This window comes from Embiotoca jacksoni, unplaced genomic scaffold (genome assembly GCF_022577435.1).
Source record: "Embiotoca jacksoni isolate LCO1_2020_lvr unplaced genomic scaffold, fEmbJac1.0.p SCAF_9, whole genome shotgun sequence".
NCBI lineage: Eukaryota > Metazoa > Chordata > Actinopteri > Embiotocidae > Embiotoca > Embiotoca jacksoni.
In genome coordinates this window covers 8,358,510-8,381,796 of record NW_027185447.1, presented here as the reverse complement: position 1 = coordinate 8,381,796, position 23,287 = coordinate 8,358,510, and the positions used below count along the sequence as shown (strand labels likewise).

At 40.0% G+C, this 23,287-nt stretch overlaps 1 protein-coding gene across 2 annotated transcripts in view; it reads left to right on the top strand.

The window, feature by feature from the left end:
* Window positions 1–23,287, top strand: part of casz1 (castor zinc finger 1) — a 168,347-nt gene that overhangs the window by 70,577 nt on the left and 74,483 nt on the right. The window contains exon 4 of one of the 2 annotated variants that reach the window (XM_069140855.1): window positions 7,072–7,120. Coding sequence is in view for 1 of the 2 variants with exons in the window: in XM_069140853.1 (XP_068996954.1) it covers window positions 22,496–22,544 (49 nt within the window). In the remaining variant the exon portion in view is untranslated. Of the gene's footprint in view, window positions 1–7,071; window positions 7,121–22,105; window positions 22,545–23,287 lie in introns of those variants that run through there. The other variant, XM_069140853.1, reaches the window with a different exon arrangement.

Here is a 23,287-nt window from a genome sequence, read left to right as displayed (position 1 = left end):
GGATTTATGTATTTAATTACACACTCATTCTCCTAATGTAAGTGGAGAAAAAAGGAAAACGGATAAAAAAGCCCCATCAAGCCTGTAAGCTCGTAGTTTCCCTCTTACTGAAAGTTGGCCTCCACTGCTGTTTAGCTCCCCTTGAACTGAGCTAATACTTGTCTATTCCGATTAGGATTAGTATGTGTAGCATGGGCTCAGGGACCCGGGACACGTAATCTAATAAATCAAGATAAAAAACTCTGAGATTGGTTTACAGAGGGCTTGGATTTACTATTGGCCATCTCAGAGAAATAGGGATTAACACAGCATTTGGTGCTGCAGTTACACACCCCCAGTTCTGTGCACAGGACGAGGGAGCGAGAGACCGAGGCGGAGGGAGGGAAGAGGACTTAGAGGGAGGGAGTGGAAGAGAGCGGCTGGCTGTGGCTTTATATTGCCTAACCGACAGCAAGTTAAACTTGCAGTGACAAGGTCAGGTTAGTCCTTGTACAAAAGGCTTTGTTCCATGGGCAGATTAAAGGTCTCTCTGACAGTTTTTACACTTTTAGATCATGTTGAACATGTTAGGAGTTAATCCTGTCTGTGTGGGGAAGAAGCCCTGTTGCCACACGAGTGAGAGACAGGTGCAGAGAATGGGGAGCACACGACAACAAAAAGAGCTTCACACAATATTACGACACTTTTGCATAATTTTAGGATTACATTTCTTCTTGTGAGTTGGATGTTTTTTTGTTTTTTTTTCTATTTTCACCATATTTTTCAAGCTCCACTTCTAAATACATAGAGCAGCACATACCATATCCCAGTGATTTCACAAGTTATCATGTGTAGTGTTAGTGAGTGAAAATGAGCTTCTGACATCAAGAGGTATCAAAGCTGAAAACCATCCTATATGAAATATGTTTATTGTCTACGCTCTTCTACATTTGGACTGTATTAAATAAACGGTCCACTGTGTCCCAGAGTCAGTTACAACACATGATTCCACCACTTAGTGGTACACGTACAGTCTCATGGTTTTTATGGTTAAAGACAAATGCTCCCACACAGAATCAGAAATTAAACGGATAACTTGAGGACACTTGGTGCGGGTTTGCATGAGGTCTCTTATTCACTGACAGTAAAGCTGCAGTGCAAGCTGAGTTTTGCCCCTCAGTCCTGTTGAATGATGTAGATGTTAGTTTTGGTATAATTTTTTTTACAGTTGAAAAGAGGTGAATTTCCTTTAGGAAGTTGTGTGCGTTAGTTAAAGCAGTGTTGTATGTATTTATCTTTGAAACAAGAAGGGGAGTTATGTTGTCCTCGTTTTTTGTTGAAATTCTATTTTGTGATAACAAATTAAGCGTTAATAATGAATGCTAAGTATCTTTGGTAATATAAATTCAGAAATGTTTACAGTTATAGGATTGGACAGAGCATGCCTGAGAAATCATCTTGATTAAGATTTGTAGACCGATATATCTGTGGCAGTTATGTATCTAGTGCAGCTCCTTTTCTGCCAAGTGTTTTTCTGAGAAACAAGACTAAAATACATTCACCTGAAATTTGAGCTCTTTCTATTTTCTCTCTGCTGCCTGGCTTTCACGTAAAGTTTTACATATCAAAAGTGAAATGTTCTTTCATCTGCTTGCATGTCTTGTTAAGCAATATCAAACACAGGGAATTCTTTCTACATGCACATGTAAAGGTGGAAAAAAATCCTAGCAACACATCCCAGCTTGTGCAAAAGAGGCCTTTTCTTTCTTTCCAAGGGAACTGTTAGCAATATCGCTGGGCAATTAGCAAGGAAACGAGAGAGAAATGGAGAAGCCAATTACTTCTGCGAGTTAGCTAAAGGCCATTTTAAACTGTGTGCCCATGACATAATAATGTTTATGGTAAATATTATAGTTGGAGACAGTGAGTGCATGGCGTGAGAGGCAAGAAAAAAAAAAAAGGCATCAATCTCAGATCGAGAATAATTTATTAAGATCTGAGATGCGGCAATTACGTGGAAAGGACCAAAAAGAAAAAAAAAAAAAAAGAAGAAGCCAACTCTCCAGGAACCGCATACATGATTGCAATCTTGATTAAATCCCCCTGGATCTAATGAGTTGATTTTCTGCTGTTAATATTGCATTGGCTGATGATGGATTCGTTAAGATAATGGAACGAAGCTAAAATATAAATGACTCCCTGTCAAGGAGCAGATTTTCGTCATTTTCCGTCTGACACCTCCGCCGTGGGGATTTGGTGAGGCCTTTTTGTGTTTAGAACCATCAGGATCTGGAATACTAATTGCTCGTGTGTGGACGCTTCTAATGCCTCTCCTCCTCGCCGCACCCCCCACCACCCCTGCCTATCGTCTTGGTAAATATCTGCTCCACATCTCTACACAGAAACAAAGGGAGCAGTTTGATTTCTTTAATGCTGGACAAAGCGTTCCTGTTTTTACTGGTATAAAAACATGATACGGCAACACTTTTCACATGACACAAGTAATATCTGTTCTGTTTGAACATCCCCATTTCAACTATCGAATTACAGCAATGGGGCAGATATTTTAAATCCGCTGTAAATGACAGAAACTGCCAACAAAAACAACAAAACGTAGGCTCCTCTTATTTACCTGTGCTTCTGACATAAATAAATAATGTGATCTCCCTTTGGTGCCGTGCATAGATGCTGAGCCAGTCGTCCTCTGTTTTAAATGGTCCGTCACTCAGGTCAACTTGTGGAGTAAAACGTCCGATGTAAAGAATATTGATCCCGTATCACGCATAAACCACAGCGCTACGTGTATAATTTTTCTCAGGTGTAGCCGAATGTAAAAAATCATTTGTAGTAATGCACAGGAATACTGTAGTTTAAATATGTTGAGATAATATGCAAGGCCGGACAAAACGGAAAGCACTACGATATTTAATGACATATAAAATATCCAGAGGCACAATGCTGTCTGACACCAGGGAAAACAAAGTACTTGATGTAAAAGAATACAAATGTACTATGTGTAGTTTGACATACTACAGATCCCAAACTTTTCCATCATTATCGTAATTACCATTGTTGTGGAGTTTCATGCTTTGCCTGACCCTTCCTTTGTGGCGATTATGATATTGCTTCTTTCTCTGTGCCAGGGTACTGGGGGAACCCGTCTGATTGGGCCATCCCCGAGACCCCTTTCTTCTGTGTGTCACTTTTTGTGTCCTTTAACATGGTTTTACTAAAAAGTCTTTTTTAATCAATCAAGGAGCAGGCAGAAAATAGGCTTTGTCATGGCTGGGCCTGGGGTCGTGTGATGCCTGCTCCGCCTGGTGACAGGTCTTCAAAAAGGATAAAAAGGAATATTTTGGGGGCAAAACGGGGGTTTCCATGGCACCGGCACTTGTTGCACATGGATCACCATTCTTTGGTCCTGCATGAGATTGAGGTTTCAAAGGGCTGGACAACAAAAATTAGGCGAGGAGAGGACAGCGGGACTGTGGAGGTAGCTGCCCTCCAGCCCCTGACTCTGTCCTCTCCTAGGGGGAACGGGAGAATAGGAGCCAGAAGTGACAGAACAAAAAGGGGCCTACTAGGTGCTGTCAAATATGCATGAGTAAATGATCAGTTGCTCACTCTGCAGTGTATTTTAAAAACTCCCAACGAAACACAAACTAGAGGACACAAAGTACAGACCTATTCAGTGAGAAGTGTATTCATGTTGCGGCTTCCACTTCATGTAATTAGAGGTTGTTTCATGTAGAATGAGGTCACGTAAACTTGTACGTTTCTGAGTTTATGTGTGGGAAATGAAACCAGGAAACATAGACAATAGACTGGCAGTCATTACAGCAAAGAGGGTTATTATTTTAAACTGTTCTGTTCAGCTCAGTGGCTGTTTGTGTGTTCCTGTTATTTAGATTTGTAATAATTGAGACAGTTTAACTTGTTTACTATCTTTATTTTGAAAGACCTCTACTGTTTCCGGGTCTAGTGTGCATTAACCATGTATATGGCATTAAAATATGAATGCATGCATGCAGCCATGTATGTCATACATGAATAGCTGTGAGCTGTTTTCACTTCGGTAAAAATGTTGCTCGTAGTGATTACCTTTGTGCTCCACCTTGAATTCCTTTAACAATTACGTATTCCTTCATCTTTGGGGAATGGCATCATGAGGTCAAGGTTTTTACGTGTCAGGAGCCCTTTAAGCAATTTGCAATAATTTCCATAGCATCATCACTGCCACCTTCAATAACAAACAAGGTTACACACATGTGCTGCCCCTTACACTCGCACAATCAGAGCCGAGTATGTTTCGGTGTTGGAGGGCTTTAGCATGTTCACACTCAAATAAAAGACGTCAAAAGCTCCAGAAGCGCATTTATCTGCAGGCACTGATCAATATTTAAGAATTTTGGTATTATTAAAGAGTTGCATATCAATGTCTTGTTGTAATGACAGCTTAAATTGCAAAATATAAGGATGGGTGTAGCTGCATATTATTATCATTTCTGTGTATTTATTTATTTATTTGGCTCTTTGAGGTTCTCAGCAATGTGCTTCCAGTCTGTTTAAAAGGTTAAGGCAGTTGGGATATGTTTCTTGATGGGATTTTATCATGCTAGGCATGCTCTGTTTCCTGATGAATATATTAAAATTATTACTGTGCAAACAGAGTTTCTAATTACTGACCTGCTTGCCATTGTACTGTGCGTTCTGTATGCCCCCCCCTTCTTCTCCATGCCTTGTTTATTTATCTGCACCAGTGAATACAGAATAGTCTATGCAATGTCATTTCCATCCACATGAAAATGATTTTGAAAATGCCAATCTTGCCTATTATACGGTGTAATTACTTGTCTGCTTTTTGATTTTATCATATCTTCAGCCAGTGGGAAGATACTTGGAGAGGCTAAACATCTTAGCGGAGCTTGTCAGCAGATGATTTGTGGTGAAAAAAAAAAAAAGATCCCCAGTTTTCAAACGAAAGTGCATTCTGCCACATGTACAGAGTCAGTGACTGTAGTTTACTGAGGGCTTGGGCTTCTCTTGAAAAGTGAAAGTATATGTTATCATATCATAACTGCGTATGTAAGATAACAGTTACTTAGACGTCACTGAACTTTTTTGAGACAATTGATTATAAACTTCCAGACCAAATGCTTTGGCATCAGCAGTGCAGTTAATAATACACCTTAAAGAGGCTCATTCAATACATTTTTCAAATGCATAGTCAACAAAAGCATTTTGAAAAAGGCATGTAACACGTGGGCAGATGGAACCACCTTAATGCATTCTTATGCAATGAATGAGATTTGCCTGTTACTGAGCAGGTTTTTCAACTTACATCGCCAAAAACGATATTTGTCGAAGCCATTTTAAATGTCACTGCTGCACTTGTCAGAATCAGCTTCATTGGCCAAGTAGACATATAAAACATAAAAAAACATATATACAGCATAGAAATGAATATATACACCTAAACAATGATGCAATTGCACCTAGTTCAAATGGTGCTGATGGGGTTGGGTGTAGTGGAAAAAAGGCCAGTGATGTTGAAGATGTTATGTGTTGAGCAGGCTGACGGCCTGCGGATAAAAACTGTTCTTGTTTCATCCAACAATTTTTATAGCCGTCTATGCTTGGCCTTATGTATGTATGTGCTCTGGGAAAGTGTCACCCACGTTACTGGAGCATTTGCACGACATCATGGAAAAGGGCAACCCTGTTGTTTACTTGTCTGCCTGCAATGTTGCACAGGGGGTTGATCAGGGGAGTTGATAGGAGCTGCAATTTAAAAAGAGGACACTGCAGCTCTGAACAAAAACAATTAAAGGAAAATGAAAGACGGCCCCCAAGGGTTAAAAATAGAAAATTATCAACATGCATGCTGGAATCCACTACCCCCCCACACCACCTCCTGCACCAGCACCCACCTACCCCCCTCAAACTTACTGGGCCTCCATTGTTATGTATGATCAGATCTGCCAGTTCCTCCTCTAAGCTCCTTGTCACATTTTGACTTAATGAAGTGCAACTTAGAAGGGAATTGGGTTCATCATGCTAGTCGCACGATGCTCCCTTGTTGTAGCAAACAGGAGTGGCATGGGACCGAAGCGCTACAGCGCGAGTCGTTATCATTCCGGTCAGTCTGTTTAACACAAAATTAAACAAAGAACTAATTAGTGCCTCATGAATTAATAACTGCACTGTTGCCGAGAAGAAGTTAGGTTGCTGAGGGGAGATATAAAATAAGTAGGAAGATCAGGTTAGAATTATTATTACTTTTTCTGGGATGCATGGGCTCTCAAGGTTAGGAAACTTTTGAGAGGATTTAATAGTGACTCAACCGGTTCTGTCAAAGTCAGTCCCTGTCCTGATGTGACACTTTGTGTTAATGGATGTCATATTAGAGGCAACATTTTTTGGGATATAAGAATAATTGCATTTAGTTGTCATCATTTACTTTGCTTATAGTTTATCAATGTATAAATAAGAAACAATCACAATATATTCTCTCCCATTGCCTACTTTGACCCTTCAGCTATGTTCTTTGTCTAAGTGAAATCTTTGTATCCCTGCCATGTAAGTTTTGCCTCTGAGGTTTTATGAGAAAGTGATTTGTTTTATAGTTTATTCTGCAAGACTGTGTCGAGTCACCCTCAGCTAAGAAGTAGGAAGCCGCTATTAAAATATTCACCAAAGTCAGATTTTGAAATCTGTAAGTAAATTATTTCTGGCAAGCTGCTGAAATATGAAGAGAGATAGCTAACTTTACCCTGCAGTAGTTTCCTGAGCTTCAACGGGCTTTACAAACTGCAATCTCCTCCCTCAGTCTTAGTGCCTTTCCCTGGGACGTGGGGCCGGGTGATCTGTGCACTTTTATTCTGTATATCAAAAGGACAGGAGTGAACAAAAGTACACATCTTCCTTTTGCCATCATCTGGAGGCTCGTTACATTATGTCAACCACTGCAGATTAGATGAGCTGGGTAAATGTATGGATTTCTCAAGAACATGTACTGTATGTGCATGCACAGACCTTGGAATAATCAGTGTCTCGGTTTTTAATGTTTTTTTTCTTTGCTCTCCTTCTCAGATGAGGTGAGGCCCCTGTATGGAGTGACTCCCCAGGAAGAGAAAACGAGGTAGGACAAATCCCCAACATGACTGATTACTGTCCCCACCATCTCCCCTGTTCATATCTCCAACAATATCAGGCATCTTCATTAATCCCCGTGGATCAATGTGTCTGGGGGTTGTAAAAATTGACAAATGACTTATTAGAATCCCACCGTTTTATTTTCCAACTGATTAACTCACAGCAATGTTGTACACTATACAGGCGCACTGATGTATCTGTTTTCCAAAGAGAGCCTTTCTCTCTCTCTCTCTCTCTCTGCTCTCTGTCTGTCTTACTATGAGGGATCTATACTGAATAAAATGTACCCCTAACACTGTGTGTGAGAAACCCTGCCAGGCTGCAACGACCCAAAACTACAAGAACAATACGGTGCTTTTGACAAATAAATACAGCCATTTTTGTTTCCTGACACAAACAGCTGTTGAGCAGTGCTCTGAACATGAAACAATTTATTTGAAAACTGAACCTGTTTTACACTGGCAGGTAAAATACAAAAAAAATTGTATTTCGGCTCCATTGTTTCTCCCAAATACGCTCCAGTATTCCATATTCTTGTTATCAAGGTCACGCTGTTCTGTTCATTATAACTTAATGTGCTATTATGCCTGCTTTATGTCTAGATGTTGTTGTAGCAACATCCCACATTGTCATCTTGACAGAATAATATAATTTTTCCACTATATGGCATTTATTACTGTAACAGACATTAGACACAGACATCTAAGTACAGATGACATCCACCAAATTAACAAGAGTATAAAACCTTTTGTTGCTGATAAAAAAAAAATCTGCCTCTGTACAATTTAACTCTCGAGAGGACACTAATGACTTGTGACTTGAAGAAACTGGGTTGCTTTTTTTTTTTTCTCTGCCTGAGATGAAACCTTCTGTGCTAATGATGTTAGCTGGTATGAGCACAATGCTGATGTGGGAGTCTGTCATGAGGATGCATACAACAGCCCTTGCCCCTGGCCTCCTAGTCAAGAGGGATCTAAACATTCAAAAGTGACAGTCTGGGCTGTCTCATGTCAAGCCAGAGACCCTCGCTATCACTGGGGGGTGGCATGGCCCTGAATTGAGGTGGAGGGCTACACCACAGTCCTTTGTTTCTGGTGGTGTCACTCACACACCAGAGAGAAGACACACTCCTTGCATCAATCAGAGTCCCAGATACATGCCCGGTGTACCTCCCTACGACATGATGACGACACTGTCCACAGATTTCCACACAGATAGAAGAACTAACAGCAACAGGGGGGTCAGATGAGATTCAGCGCAGCTGCATTTACCTCCTTATAAGTTCCCTTCACAGGTAGATGCATGGATGGACACACGCATACACAAATACATCTTTCAACAGGTTGCTGTGAAAGTCCTTTGAAGCAAAGTTAAGTAAGATTCAACTGTAGTGCAAACTTCACAAACTGACTTCAGACTCTCCTTGTCTAACCACATAACAACAACATAACTGAGTACAGTTAGTTTAATTGGCTTTTGATATATGTTAATGCAACTAGTCATAAAGGCCAACTGACTCGAGCACAGGGCTGGCATGACATCCCCCCCTCTCCTCTCCTCTCCCACAGACTTCAGCTAGGAAATGGAGTCCCTCTGTTAGACAGTGGGAAGAAAATTAAACTGCCAAAATTGTTTTCATTGGTTACGGGTATAATCTCAGGGGACTTCAAGGCTTTTAATTGAGCTCACTGAGCAGAAATTTGTATGGCTGCTTACCAACAACATCAGCATCTCCCCTTTACTTCTCTTTGGACTTCGGAGGATGAAGTAGATTGGATATAATTGTTAAGTAAAGTGCTGATCTCCTAGAGATGCATTATTTAGGACTCTGTTAAGGTTCTTTTCTACTTGTGCATCTTTATGTAAAGTGTAATATTAGTTCGATAATGATAGATAATTGAAACTCAGGCTGTCTTTGTTTTGTGTTTTGTTGGCTTTTCAGGATTTGTGTGTAGGTGGGCAATGATTCTCTAGCAAACAGGAGTTCATTGTCATGGAGAAAAGTAAATAAAGCCCACAGTTCGCCGTAAGAAAGATAATTTGTCTGAGAAAAAAGAGTAACAACTCATGAAACTCAATTTAGCATTATTGTATCACTCAGCATAGTATAATAACAAAAATGAGAGGCTGCCTCCTCGTTTTCTGCACGTTTCTTTCTCCTCCACTTTTTTGTCCTTTAAATTTTTCCAGTGTGTCAAAACAAGCAAAGGCTACATGGAAACGGCAGCCCTGTGTAAATATTTATGATGTAACATCTCCATGTGAATAGACTTTCTTCGCAATCCATCCATCATTACCGGCATATCGTGAAAGCCCACCTCCCGGTGGTGGCTCAGGGCCTTAGGAAGCTCAGACAGGAGCGGCGTGTCCCCCTCTCATTCAAAGTATTTGTTTTTCTTTTGACTGGGGGCAGCCCAGCTGTGAGGGCATTTCATGTGTCAGCCCCTCCATTTTCATTCATGGCTGACTTCAAAGCCCATTTTTGCCCATTGTTTCTGTGACGTGGCTGCTGGACCTGAAAATGCCCAAACAGAAAAATGTGATGTAGGTCAAATTACAGAGTTGTGCCCCTGAAAAAAAATGGGATTCTTATAGTCAAAACATAAAGCCCTGGTTACCGCCTAACCCTAGCTTCTGTGCGTGTTGTCCACATACCTCAGTATTTGTTCATAGTGGAGCTGAATGGAAGTTCAGAAAGGTCGTAGTTCAGAGTGCTTGGCAGAAAATCAATGTTTTAAGTCTGGTCTTTTCTTTGCTGCTTTTTCTCATTTATTACACTCCTCTCAGGAACAAAATGTCAAATAGCTTACTTGCTGAAGATGTGTTCGAAATTTTATTAGGTTGGAGACTGTACTGAGGTTCTTTATTTTTCTCCTATAGGTGTAAAGGAAGCTCACTGACAGACACAGGGTATCTGTTAGGGCCTGTGCATGCTCAGTTCTCTGACTTGTGCAATAATTTGAAGCATGAAACATGTCTTCATTTGGTACAAACAAAGTGGGATGAAGGATCTGCCGTGTACTTTTTTTCAATCTCGACAGTCTTTAAGAATGTGAAGGTGCAGTAGATTTATGAGGTTGTGTGTTTGCAGAAGTAGGTAAGTCTACTGCCTTACCTAAGTGGATTACAAGGTTTTAGGCTTTTCTCCTTGCGCAACTTATCGGCAGAAAATAGGCGTTGCAGACGTTAGCGAAATATTGCCACCCAGACTCTCATAACATTATCATTAGCTATGGAGGATTGCTGAAATGTGATTAATACATCACCATTTTGACAGAGTGAGCCTGAAAAGGTAATATGGATTATTACAATGGTTGTTGAGCTCAATACCGCAATCCTAGTTTATCCATTTATCTGCAATGATGAGACTCCTTTGTGTTGTATGGCATTGTAACATCTATCTAAATAACAAAAGATGTCTCTCCCATACACAGTTGTGGTGTTGTTAATATTCAGACCATGCAACAATGCACATGGGAATGGAGTGCGGAGACAAAACTTGACTCAGAATGGGGGGAAAAGTCCATTGTACATTATGAGCATTATGAATCGATGTTCGAGCCTCTAGTACTGGGCACCTTTTCCTTGGCTTAGGTATCTGATTACCTTCAAACAGAAATATTGCTCTTGTATTGTTCAATTACAACTGGTTGAGTGCTGAATGATGCAATTCACTATCTAAGAGCTTTTTTTCCCCTTTCTTTTTGTATACACTTTGTGTGTTTCATTTAGTTGGTCTCAGACGATACACGATGAATAAATGCCATTTTTCTGTCGTTTCAAGTGCCTCTTTTCTCCCTGGATCCATTCAAGCTTTCAATACCTTTTCTCCCCCTCTCTTCTCCTGTCTCTTTTTTCCACGAGCAGGAGGGTTTTACTTTACTCCTTTGTCATCCTAATTGATTGCATTAACCTTTTGAGTATTGAATTTCCTGTGCATCACGCCGAGCACAATGTGGAATATTATCATAATCCTTCCAAGTAATGGACACAGGGCAATCAACAATGCTTTAGGAAAAGTACATCTTTGAAAGATGGAGCATCATATTATTTTCAGTCCAAAGACCTGGATAGGGAAGACTGTTGAGCTTTAAGAAACTTTATCAATAAGTGAAGCATTTTTTTTTTTCATCACTTAAAAAGGTTAGAAGTGCTGCTTGTAATGGTTGCTGTGCTTGGAAATGGTGTGAAAGTGTCTGTGACTGTCTTGACTCAATGAAAATGACTGATCTGCAAAAGTCATGTCATGTTCTTCAGCCATCTTTGCATAATTCTTGGAAAATATACCTCAGATTAACCTTAACTAATCACATGATTCTTCAGTTAAATCTTTATGCTTCAAAATAACTCAAAAATCAGCATAAATCGCTATATCTCTGAACTAATTCTAAAAAAAATATTTTTGCCACAAATAAATACATCATAATATAGGCTATGGAAGAGGGCTTTAGGGTGGCTTCAAAGAGGTTCAGGAAAGGAAAGAAAATACTTTTCCAAAGATCTTGTTGAATTGAACCAAATAAAATTGTTGACCTGATGATGGTCAAAGTGATTAGATTTCATCCTGAGGGGTATATACATGTTTGGACCAATTCCACTATAATCTGTCTAACAGTTGAGACTTTTCATTCATGGTGGTGAGAATAAATCACAGTGGTCTAGAGGAAAAAAAATCATAGGGTTGTCATGAATGTTTCTGCAAAATGTTTGACCAATCCATTTTGAAAATGTTGAAATGTTTCACTACATAAGTGAGAATTTTGAACTGCTGGTTGCACCAAATGAGAATTCCTGTTTTCTCCACTGTGGTCGATGAATGTCTGCTTCAAAATTCATGATGATCTGTCCAAAAGTTGTTGACATTTCAATGAAAACGAAAAACTTCAACCTCATAATGGCAATACCGAAAAATAAGAGGGTCACCAAAGTCAGAGGGATTTACTCTCTGGGGACCATGAGCACATTCAAGATGCCTTTCTGCCTTATTCAAGAGGTCTGTGAGAGTGACAGTAAAGTAAGAATATTGCATTAAAATGGAAAATAACTTAAAGTTAATTCTATTTTTGAGCTGCTGGTAGTTTTAAGTTGAGGGGTCAGCATAGATGAGCTTTAGTGGTAAAGTAAAACTGTGATTTACCACGGCATGGACTTTAATCTCTTTACCTGCTGTACAATCGCTGGTTTTGGTTTGGGGGGCACTGTAAGTTGATTTTCCCTATTTTCCTGAGAATTATTTGGAGCAAGACTGCTCATATTGGTTCATTATTATCTGTCTTACTGACCCAGAATGATGTGAATGAAAATTTGGGCAGGGGCAGTGGAATAAATTTAAACAGGCATTACCAGTATATTCTTTTATAACACTGCACCTTAGTTGCATCAATAAAATTAAGGCCCCAATCCTAAAACCTGCAGAAGACACTTCAAGGATAACAGTACAATAATAGCTTGTTAACAAGGTTGGAGGTAGCCTATTGGCCTATTAATCTGTTGCTGTAGCTATTTTATTTAAACACAATGGTAAAGGAATAAAAAGTAGTTTATGTTGCAAGACCAATGTAATACCCACAACTGTCTTATAAAGGCTTAATGTCAGAAGGCTTTAGGGGAAGTGTCAGTAGAATAACACTGATCAGCCTTGAGCTTGGGAATTAGAGACAGCAAATCTTTGAGCATAACGTGACAACTGGGATAGTTTAGAGGGATACAAGTGGGCAAAAACTTCTGTTGAATACTTTTTACGCGGCGTTTTTGTTGTTGTTACTTATTATGAGTGCTATGTTTAGCATATTATATCTTAAGGCCACACTACTTGATACAGTGTTGCAGAGCAAAATCATGCCAGTCATCTGCATTGAGACAATAATAAGTATTAAGCATTTGTGGCAAGCTAAGATGTCATTTATTTGCAGTGGAATGAAGTGTTGTTGATCATCTAAAGTCTATTTGTGAACTCCATATGTTTATGCTATAAACCCGATAGTTGCAGTACTGTTGACTTCTACAGACTGTTGTGCGTTTCTGTGTTAACACTAGCATACATGTATTAAAGTAATTGATTGTTGAAAAACAGACAAAAACTGTTATCATGTTTCCCTGGCAACGGCCTGTATTATCAGGGATGTGTTGACGAACTGAAGCAAAACACCCTGTAATTCATATCAACTCTATTATATTTTTCAGCACAAATAGGAAAAATCAATTGAAACAAGCTCTTATGCGTGGATAGATGTTAGTTTTGATCAATACTATTTTCACAGGGATGGTGCCTTTGGGTTTGATTGAGGCCACGTTACACAAAGCTGGCCAGTGGTGCTCAGGATCAACATACAGATGTAGATATTCAGAGGGGATACAGTCACGATTTGGGCACATCTTTTGGACATTCACCTGCGTCTATTGATCAAAAGGGAATCATGTGATTGAGTGGGGATATGGGTCAAAAAATATGTCAAGGTCAGTCAACACCACAAAGCCTAATCCTGTCTATCTTTTATCTTCCATCAAGCGCCACTGGTATTCCACTGGGAACCTGTGTGCCCTCAGCATATGGAAACTAAGGGCCTTTAGTTCAATTATACAAGCCCATTGAGCTTCAGAATATTGACATATCTCTGTATTCTGAAAATGTCATGGATAATGATCAACCAGTTCACCAGAAAATGCTTTCATAGAAAGCAAAATTTGGAGGCAAGATGTAGAGTATATTGAATTTGTGGACTTGCTTTAAGGTCAAGATACCTGCTTATAGGTAGTGAGAGCTTTTTCCAAGTCAGTGCTTATCACACATCCTTAGCCACGCAGTGTTAAAATAATATATATCATATTGTAAACCAGGTGTTTTGCAAAGGCTGATAAGTGGGTTGAGTTGTATGCAGAGGTTACATGACAAATCTAGTTATGCTCAATGATCACTATTAATTTCCATTATCACCGGCTGGTTGCACAGGGATAGACTTTACCCATAGATACAACAAATTGTGAAACTTCAGAATTATATTTCAGTTCATTGTTCACACAGACCTGACTATTTACTGATTATTGTAAGGAAGTGAGAGTTGTTTTCTATTCTGAATCAATTAAGACTTGCATGGTTGCTCCAGCAGAAAATGTGTTACCACTGGAAGAAACAGGCTTACCTGTTTTACCCAACAATTCCAACTGCACCTTTTTTTAGATAATAAATTGTTTATTAATTCAGCGTGAGGAGAGTTTAAAAAAAACCAACACAAAATGTCCAATGCAATCTGGTAATAATTTCCAGAAACTGCTTTGCGGATAGAATTGGCTAAACAGTAACATCCCTTAACTTTTCATTCACAAAAACTTTAACAAAATATGGATCTTGTAGCCACAACATTTATTTACTCTGCTTTGTGTTTTGGTATCCATGTCTTTATGTCTTAATCTTCAGTCTTGCTCTGGTCACCGACAGCTACGGACAGAATCTTAATTGATCTAATCTGGTTACTGCTTGCTATTTTCAACAGTTCCATTAGAAAACTCACATCCTCCCCCACTCTGTCTCTCTCCCTTCGCCTCCCACACTCACCCCCCATCTGCCCTGACCTACATGGTAGTCACATGGCCCCGGCTCCCTGGCTTGGCATTTTATGGAAAATCTGCAGGAGATAAAGCCACAGGGTTTAAAGTGTTATCCCTGCCTGTCCTTTGAGAAGGGCTAAACACTGAATGAGGTGTTATTGCATCAATGCTGTTGGACACACACAGGCACCAAAGAGGATATCTCCCTCCCTCCTTCCCTCTCTCTCTGTGTCTCTCTCCCTCTCTCTCCTCAATTTGATTGGATTTAGTAGAGTGTCACCACTGTGACTTTGGGGGATTTCTCTTTCCCTGTCACTGTCTTCTGCATGCTTGCTTGGGTTATTTACTTAACTTGTCCAGAAAATGGACTGTGATCTGCAGCTTACCGGCAAAGCTAGGGAGAGACAAGTGCCTCATGGTAGTTAAGATATGCCAGACTGGCACCTAGGCACTTATTCGCCTGCTCTGGTTTGCTTACTCCCTTGCTGGTGCTGAGGGCTTAGTTTTGCATTGTGACCGAGTCCCCTTCACACTGTTGTCTGCCTGTAAATTTTCTGCTGTCCTTGCTATTCAGCCAATTACAGCAAAAGAGCTTTAGCGATTTTTTTTTTTTTCTCCTCCCCCTTTCTCTTCCTCCTGGTGTATATTTATATATTTATTTTACAAGCAAATGACAAGCATTGCTGAAGGTTAAAAAAATGCTGAATTTCATAGTGCATATAATGTCAACTTTTTTCTGTAGCAGGACTAATCAATAGAAGTCAACTTCATCTTGTGCAGAACAAATACACACACTGCAGACTTAACATAGATTCCTTGCCTGTTGCATTTGAATTTTGAAGCTTTCTTACAGCTATTAATGCTTAAATGTATAAAAGGACACAGCAGCCTCATAAAATTCTCAGTTATTTGTTAGCGAGTTGATTTTCTTTTAAAACAATTTGGATCTGTGAGTAAAAGACTTTTCGTAGACTTTTTTTTAAATTCATAAATTCTGTTTTTACAAGTTAAAGTGGATTCACGTAACAAATACAAAAAATGAAATGTACTTAATTAAGGTCCCACTGTGTTAATTATGCTTTCAGTATAGATATTTCTTTTAAAATGTTCCTGGAGAAGTACTCCCTTGTTATGGAACCTCAATGACAGAAACAACGATTACTCTTAACATTAAATTGACTATAAGAGATACTGTGAGAGTTAAAGTGCTGAGAAATAAGTTCAGTTTATCTTTATTTTGCAGATGGTCAGATGTTTTGTCCCTCTGCACCTATTTGAGCTTTTATGCTGTCCTCTTGACATTAATCTGCTCTGTCCCATACTGGCAACCTTAGTACTCGTAGCTATATATTCAGTAATTGGTTTAGAAGTACACACCCTTAAGCTCATCTACACAGTACTGTGTTTCGGTGCATACACCATATGTTCCTCTCAGGTACGTTTTCTGAGTTGTTTGGTCTCTTTGGAGCTAGGACATGGTACAAGACATGTTTGACCTGATGTCTGTTAAAGGCCACCGAATGACTATCAATACAATGTCAAATGTAATGCGGAGCCACAAAGCAGTCGAGGAATGCACCCATGCCATGTTGCATTCTGGTGCTAAAATGACCAGAGCAAATATCTTCCCAAAAATACTGGCTAAGATAAAGCAGTTCGGGCAGTTTTGCATCACTGTGGCGATTGGTTATAGTAATGCTATACTTGACATGGCGAGTGCAGACTTAGAGCAGTCCCTTTGCAACCAAAAAAGGAACATCACATGGGCTTTTTTTGTTGTTCTATCTCATAAAACCAAAACCAGAAGTTACACAAGTGATAATTGTGCATAAAAGCAGTGACACCACAAAATGCACAGTGTTCCAAAACAAGAGAGCAGAAGAATAAAGGGCTCTTTCCACCAGTGAAAATCAGCCACGCCTAGCAGTGGGAACGGAAAGCAAAACTGCTTAATGTGACAAAATCAAGACAGAAACACTCCGAGGGAAAGTTGGAATTAGGATCCTGAAAGATTTATGCCTCCATTTTATTTATAATTTGTTTTCTTTTGCTTATTGGAATTGAGTTGCAACTGAATATTTGATGAACACAGCCTAGAAGTAAGGATGTAATGTCAGCAAGGAAACAAAAAAGTAAAGAGAAACAACCAAGAAATGTATTTTGCAAAGTTTGCGCTTTGGAATAAACTAACATGCCTTTGCTTTCACAAGTAGCTTGTTAATTGAATGTGGGGGGGAGTTCGCTATCTGCAGGTTGTTTTGAGCCCTAGCGAGGCTAGCTGCGCCTTTCCGTATGCACTGCGCTGAGTGCTGGGTACTCTCCGTGCACAGAACACCATCTGCATTTTGCTGTTAACGCGCCTTCACATCCAAGGGAGGATTAGGAGAAAATCCCCAGGTTTTTTTCAACCAGTTGACAAATATCAGATTTGTCTCTAAAAAATTAGCTCCATCTATATCTCCCACCATATGACACACAAAAAAGATTATCTTTAATACCCAGCCAGCTTGGTTGTGGAAAAAGCAGATTAAAGTTTCAGTTTGGTCATATTTACGCAGCCACTTCAAGTGCGAGACTGCCTGAATTACACAGTAGACAGACCTCTTCACAAAGAGTCCTCCCCCCACATGTACACCCACCCCCAAGCTTTACCTTCGAGAAACAAGATGTCTGCCTTGAAACAATTAGACATCATACTTAAATAATTCATCATTTCCCAGTCAGTCTTTCTCTCCTACGTGTCCTTTAAACAGACAGAGTGAGCTGCCAAAGGGGCTAAAGTGAATAACAGCAGCAGGTGCCTTTTCAGATGGAGCTTTGTAGTCTGCAGAGGGTGCTGGGCTGTTATTTTAGTGGCCCACTGGTGAGGAGCAGGGGGTGGCTGGGAAACAGACCTGGTAGCTGACCTGAGACCCCAGAGCTGTCCTATTAGCAGTGTGTTCTCCTCTAAACGTTAGCAATTCCTGGCTTTTGTTGCGCTTACTTCTCAGATGAATCAGAGATGAAACACATTTAAACAATATGCAGCCGTGGTCACCTGTGAAGTTAAAGAAGCCATTACATTGCTTGAATCCCCATTGGAGAGTTTTAAGAACCTTACTTCCTAAAATAAACTCCTTTGACCCTGAAGGAGGTCATTTGTGTCTAGTGACAGATTGTAAGGCTGGACATGCATGATTATTACCCATCAGCATGCATCAGAGGGATTTAAACATACGAGTAAGATGCTCCTTAAGCCTCTACTAAGTCACTGTGTTCTTCCTGACCATTTCATTATCAAATACATAATCGTCATCTGCCGAGGACAGGACTGAAGGCCTAAGGCCCTACCTGGTGTCCTGCATGTTGACTTCCTTGCTTCCGCTCAAGACCACTGCCCCACCCAGAGGTTGCTTTATGAACACAGGAGCCCCATAAATGAAATTAAGGTGTCAATTAGTCAATTACAGCATAATAACTCTGAGGGCAGACATTTAGAGACAAAGAGAACCTCAGCTAAGTTCATTTCCTCCAGCCCAGGAGCCTAGCGCTTGGCACACGTCACTCCCCACCCAGACTCGCTGAATAAGGGCCCCAGTGCTCTCCCTAATGTTATTTTCCCCTGGATATCTTTTTTTGATCAACAATTTCCTTTCATGGTTTTTTTTTTTCAGATGCAGGGGATGCGCTTTTTCTCTCCTCAATTTGGCTAGGGAGAATTTTATAATTTAGTAATTAAAATCTTTGTTAGGCTTTAGAAATTGCAGCTAATTGAATTTAATGGGAAGATGAATTTCAATTTTATTTGATTAGCAGGACCCCTGGCATAGGTATTTATGGAAAAAACTCTACAAAAATATGCTGTGTGGGCTAAGATGGCATAATAGAATTACAGATAATCAGATTTCACTGTCATGAATTTCACTCTAATTTCACTATAATTTTCCATTAGATAGCTGGTTTACAAATATTTGCTCATCTGCGATGGGAAAGGCTATCTGTCTAAAATGATTACCGAGCGAGCCTTCAGAAATATGTCCCTTTTTTCTCCTCCTTTTAAAACCAGATTGCGAGGGATCAAAATTAGGAAGATTGCATTATGGATGTCTGCATCCGGGAGAGCAATGGGCGAGATATGATGATTACGGCCGGGGGATGAAAGCAGTGTCAAGAAAAATGTATGACTGAAAAACATAGGCCTATTCTATCTAGTAAATCTCTGCTCTCAGCACACTGCCGCCAAGCAACATGCTGTATCCTGGTTCAGGTAATCTCAGTAGGGTATAGCACAAAAAAGAAAGACGCAAGAATATGTGAATATGTCGACATACAAATATACCTTATACTTCATACAAACTCCATGTTAATTGCTTCCGAGTGTGCACCTATAATGAGATTTTGCCATGTGATTTTCAGTGTATGTATAGATGCATATACAGCTACATTCTAATTATGAAAATCAAATGGGATTCTTAAGAATCATTGTCATGAGTAATGCAAATGATGATCATCAAAATGTGGTGCATTGCCATCATCATTGCTCCAGCTATATTTGTGTGTAAGTTTAATATTCAGCTCCTTCTCTGCTTAAAAATAAATATATAATGCAATATAAACAGACGTGAGAGGGAATAATATTCCACATCACAGACAACCTCGAATAGCACGAGGGTGAACTCTTGTTGAATCCCACTTTAAAAGCCCCTGCTTCAGAATTAAGCTTTTACACGTTCTATTTCCTGCCAATTTTACACAACATGACAGTGAATATCAAGAATGAACTTGATCCATTGTCCACTGAAAAACATAAACAATTTTAATTTGTTGTGTTTAAAGTTAGAGGCACTGGAAGTGGCTCATGCCGCTCCTCCTGTGCATCGCCCCTCTGCCCCCCCCCACCCCCCCACCCCCAACACCACCACCACCACCACCACCACCTGTACTCTTCGCCTGTTAGGACAGAGCTCCACCCCACGCCAACTCACACCCACTCTGTCCTATTCGCTCGCTCACTTTTTGCCCTGAACTGCCAGAGACGGCAAGAGGGGTTCAAAAACACAATCTGACTTTCGGCAAAGGTCAGATTTCTCACTCGGCATGTCTCTGGGCTTTGGGCACAAAAGCCACTGAATTCACATCTTTCAACTGGGCCATAGCTTTTGTCCTGGGGAATGGAGGACTCGGAGTGGGCCCTGCACCAGACCAGCCCCTCCTGGAGTGCACTGTCAGGGGCAGCCAAACGTCTGGCCCGGCGGCCCTTTGACTGATGTACCCCTACCATGTCACACGCACAGCAGCGCGCACACACACTCACATGCATACACACTCCACCTTGCCCTCAACATTCTCCCGCATGCTACATACAATACCCCGAGACCACATCAAACGAAAAGCCCCACAGCTCCTTGTGAAAAGTAATGGTTTCGCCCCCAAAGATGGCAGCTCGAGGGCCAGAGGGCTGTAATGCATGGACGACAAACCCTCCCTCCTGTGGACATTGTTACATGAATAGAATTCACCCTGCACACCAAAACGTCCCCCGATATCAAGTTTAGGGATACTGTGCAAGTTTTTGTTGTTATCCTGTACCTATCTGCGACAAAAACGTCAGCGTTACAACCATACAGATTTTTTCATATCCTATTTTCAACCACACTTATTTTAAACTTTCATTTAAAGCTGATAGAAATGTCAGGTTGTTTTTTTTAAACACAAAATTCTAATTACATTGTCTCTTATCCCAGTCTTGTTGGACTAAACCTGCTCACAAGAGCTCAATACTTTTAAAATACTGTAAGTTACAACATAAGTGATCTGATTTCCTTTGTTATTAACTTTATTGACAATATGTCATGCCTTTTGTACTAAATTACAGTAAATACAGATGTTTAAACAGATGTAACAATGGATGTATAAACACGTCAGCTTAGTGGCAGGGAGTGTTTAACCCAGTTTTAAAGTAATGATCTATATAGGCGTCAAACTTTACCAGGTGTAGCTAATCCACCAAACAAAATATGCTTGTACAATATGTGAGATATGAAGAACAAGACTGACACTTGACCAAAGATTTCATCCAAAAGCTTTGCGATTTTTTTTAAAAATCGGGCTGCCAAGTCAGGTCATGTATGAGAAAAACAATAACATTTAATCACAGCGAATGCAAATACAAACCTGAAGTTGTATTTAGAGTACAAAGTGAGATTAAGGGTGTGACCTTTTGATAGAAGCTCTTTTGAAGATGTTTTACTTTATGTGGGTTCGGAAGGAGAAGACAAAGGTTTTTTTTTCTCCATTATTAACCAGAATGAGTCATCATCGTTTCAGAATCAACCAAAACCTGTTTTATGTACATACTTTGGACTCCTCTTGACAGCACTCAGGAACTGAAGCCAGAACTATGTGTCACTGCATTATGGTTCACAACCATAAAGTTGTTCATTTCCTCTTTTCTATGACAAGTAAATTCTAGTTGTACAACACCTTTATTCAAAGTAAAACTGCTGTGAAAAACAGGAATATCCAGTTGCCTTTGAAAGTTTAGACTTTCTTGTTATTTTGTATCGCTTTGTAAATTCCATATTCTGGACTCGGAGCCTATGTTTACAGTATATGGACATTATGTACAAATGGTCCAGAGGCACTTTGCATGCTACTGCGGAAGAAACTGCCAGGCAAATAAGGGGTTTGTCTTATAAAGTATTCATTGTCACCTGGTAACGGCTGTCGTTTATCATTTCACCTGAAATTACAATGAAAACTGATAGCTTATCAGAGGGAGGGAAAGAGAGAGAGAGTGCGCTGTGAGGGAGAGAAGCAAAGAAAGTGTGCTGCGCAGTACTGAAATAGAGAGGATCTCTGTTTTGTGAGAGAAGTGGAAGAGTTATTTGCTTCAAGCTCAAGTGCTGCAGTAATATTTTTCCTCAAATATTCTGTTTCTTCAAGACACACGAGAGGCCAAGAATATTCATCATATGCAGGAGTTTACTCAATATAATTGTGCCCTTTTAATGTGGAGACATTCAACATTCAATGATGATTTAATAAGTGGCTGACTTGCTCACAAAACTGTTGAAATAGCTTTTTACATACTCTTGTTGTACTTCATATAAAATAATAATCAAATACGGTTGTTAAAGAAGCTGTTTTTAAATGCGGTAACACTGCATTTGATTTAAATACTTGGCCTAAAAGCCTCAAATACTTAATGAAGAAAAATATAATATATTTTAATAAATGTGTAATCTTTTCCTCCACAAAACCTTTTTTTTTTTTTTTTTTTAAAGTGTTGTGCTCCCCTCATTTGAATAGAGGCAGTGGAGGCTCCACCCCAAGAGAGTTGAAAGGCTAGAAGACCACAAAGATGGAAAGGCCAGCCCACTGAGGGAGGGAGAAAAAAAACTGCTCCGGTTCCTCTGCCATAATTTCCTATCAGCCTATTCAGACAACATCACCAACAGCTTGGTCTGCGTGTGTGTGTGTGTGTGTGTGTGAGTGTGTGTGTATGGGAGCAGAGCGGAGAGAGAGGCAGCGCACGAGAGGCAGAGAGAGCGACACACAGAGAGAGAGAGAGAGCAGGCAAGGGGGAGGCTCCATATTCTTTCACCTACCCCCCCGTCAAACCACAGGAAGGAGGGGCCAAACCCTAAGCTGCCAATCAAATCCGCTCGTGGCAGCCGGCATTATCTCAGCAACAAACTATTGACAGATTACATGTCAAGGAGTTTAGTGCTTGATTGAAGGAAGCCTTTTTTTTTTTATCTAGTTACTTTTCCGCTTTATTTCCCCCTCCACCAACCAACATTCGAATGACTTTCTAACAGAGTTGAGTAATATTATGAAAGTTACATGTCTGAGAGGATTTAACTTCGACTTCCCTGAATATGGTGAGTACTCTTCTTCTTTTCTATCTTTGTCAGAGACGTTTTATTAGCTGACAGTTTAAGGTGTGCCTTTATCTCGGACTAAATATACAGAGAGGGGAAGTTGTCCCTGATTAAACTATGTGCCAGCGCGTACGTATACCCAAGTGTTGCGACACCCTTATTTATAGCTCTTTGACAGTGCCCAAAGGTGACTGCAATATCAAATATGATATTTCTCCACCACACGGCTCAGGACGCTGTGTTACATGCAGCACGTGAAGAAAGTTCAAGTTTCATTTTCTCTTGACAGAGTATATTTCTGTGCTAGAGCATGAGACCAGCACAACACCTTGTCAGGCTTTTTTTTTTTTTTTCCCTCCTCATCATTCACATTTTCCTGCTTGTTTTTAGTCCTTTTCATTTAACTACATGTTTGATTGTTTTTTAAAAGCCAGTGTTTGGCTCAGTAGAAATACTGGTACTGGTTTGACCCACAGAGGCACTGGTGATACCATTAGGGTAACCTGAATGGCCTAAGGGTTTGTTGCCAAGGGGACAAAGCAAACAAACTGTTGTGTTGCTTATGTTGTCACACATGTAAAGGGAACAGGAGCAGTGCTCACACCTTTCCAGGTACTTCTAATTAGTGTATGGACAGTACACAGGTGTTTGTTGCATTAATATGTTAACATACTGATATGTCAAATGCGTCAGAGGGAAGGTAAAATTGTAAATATGTATATTTTTCAAATATGTAAAAAGAT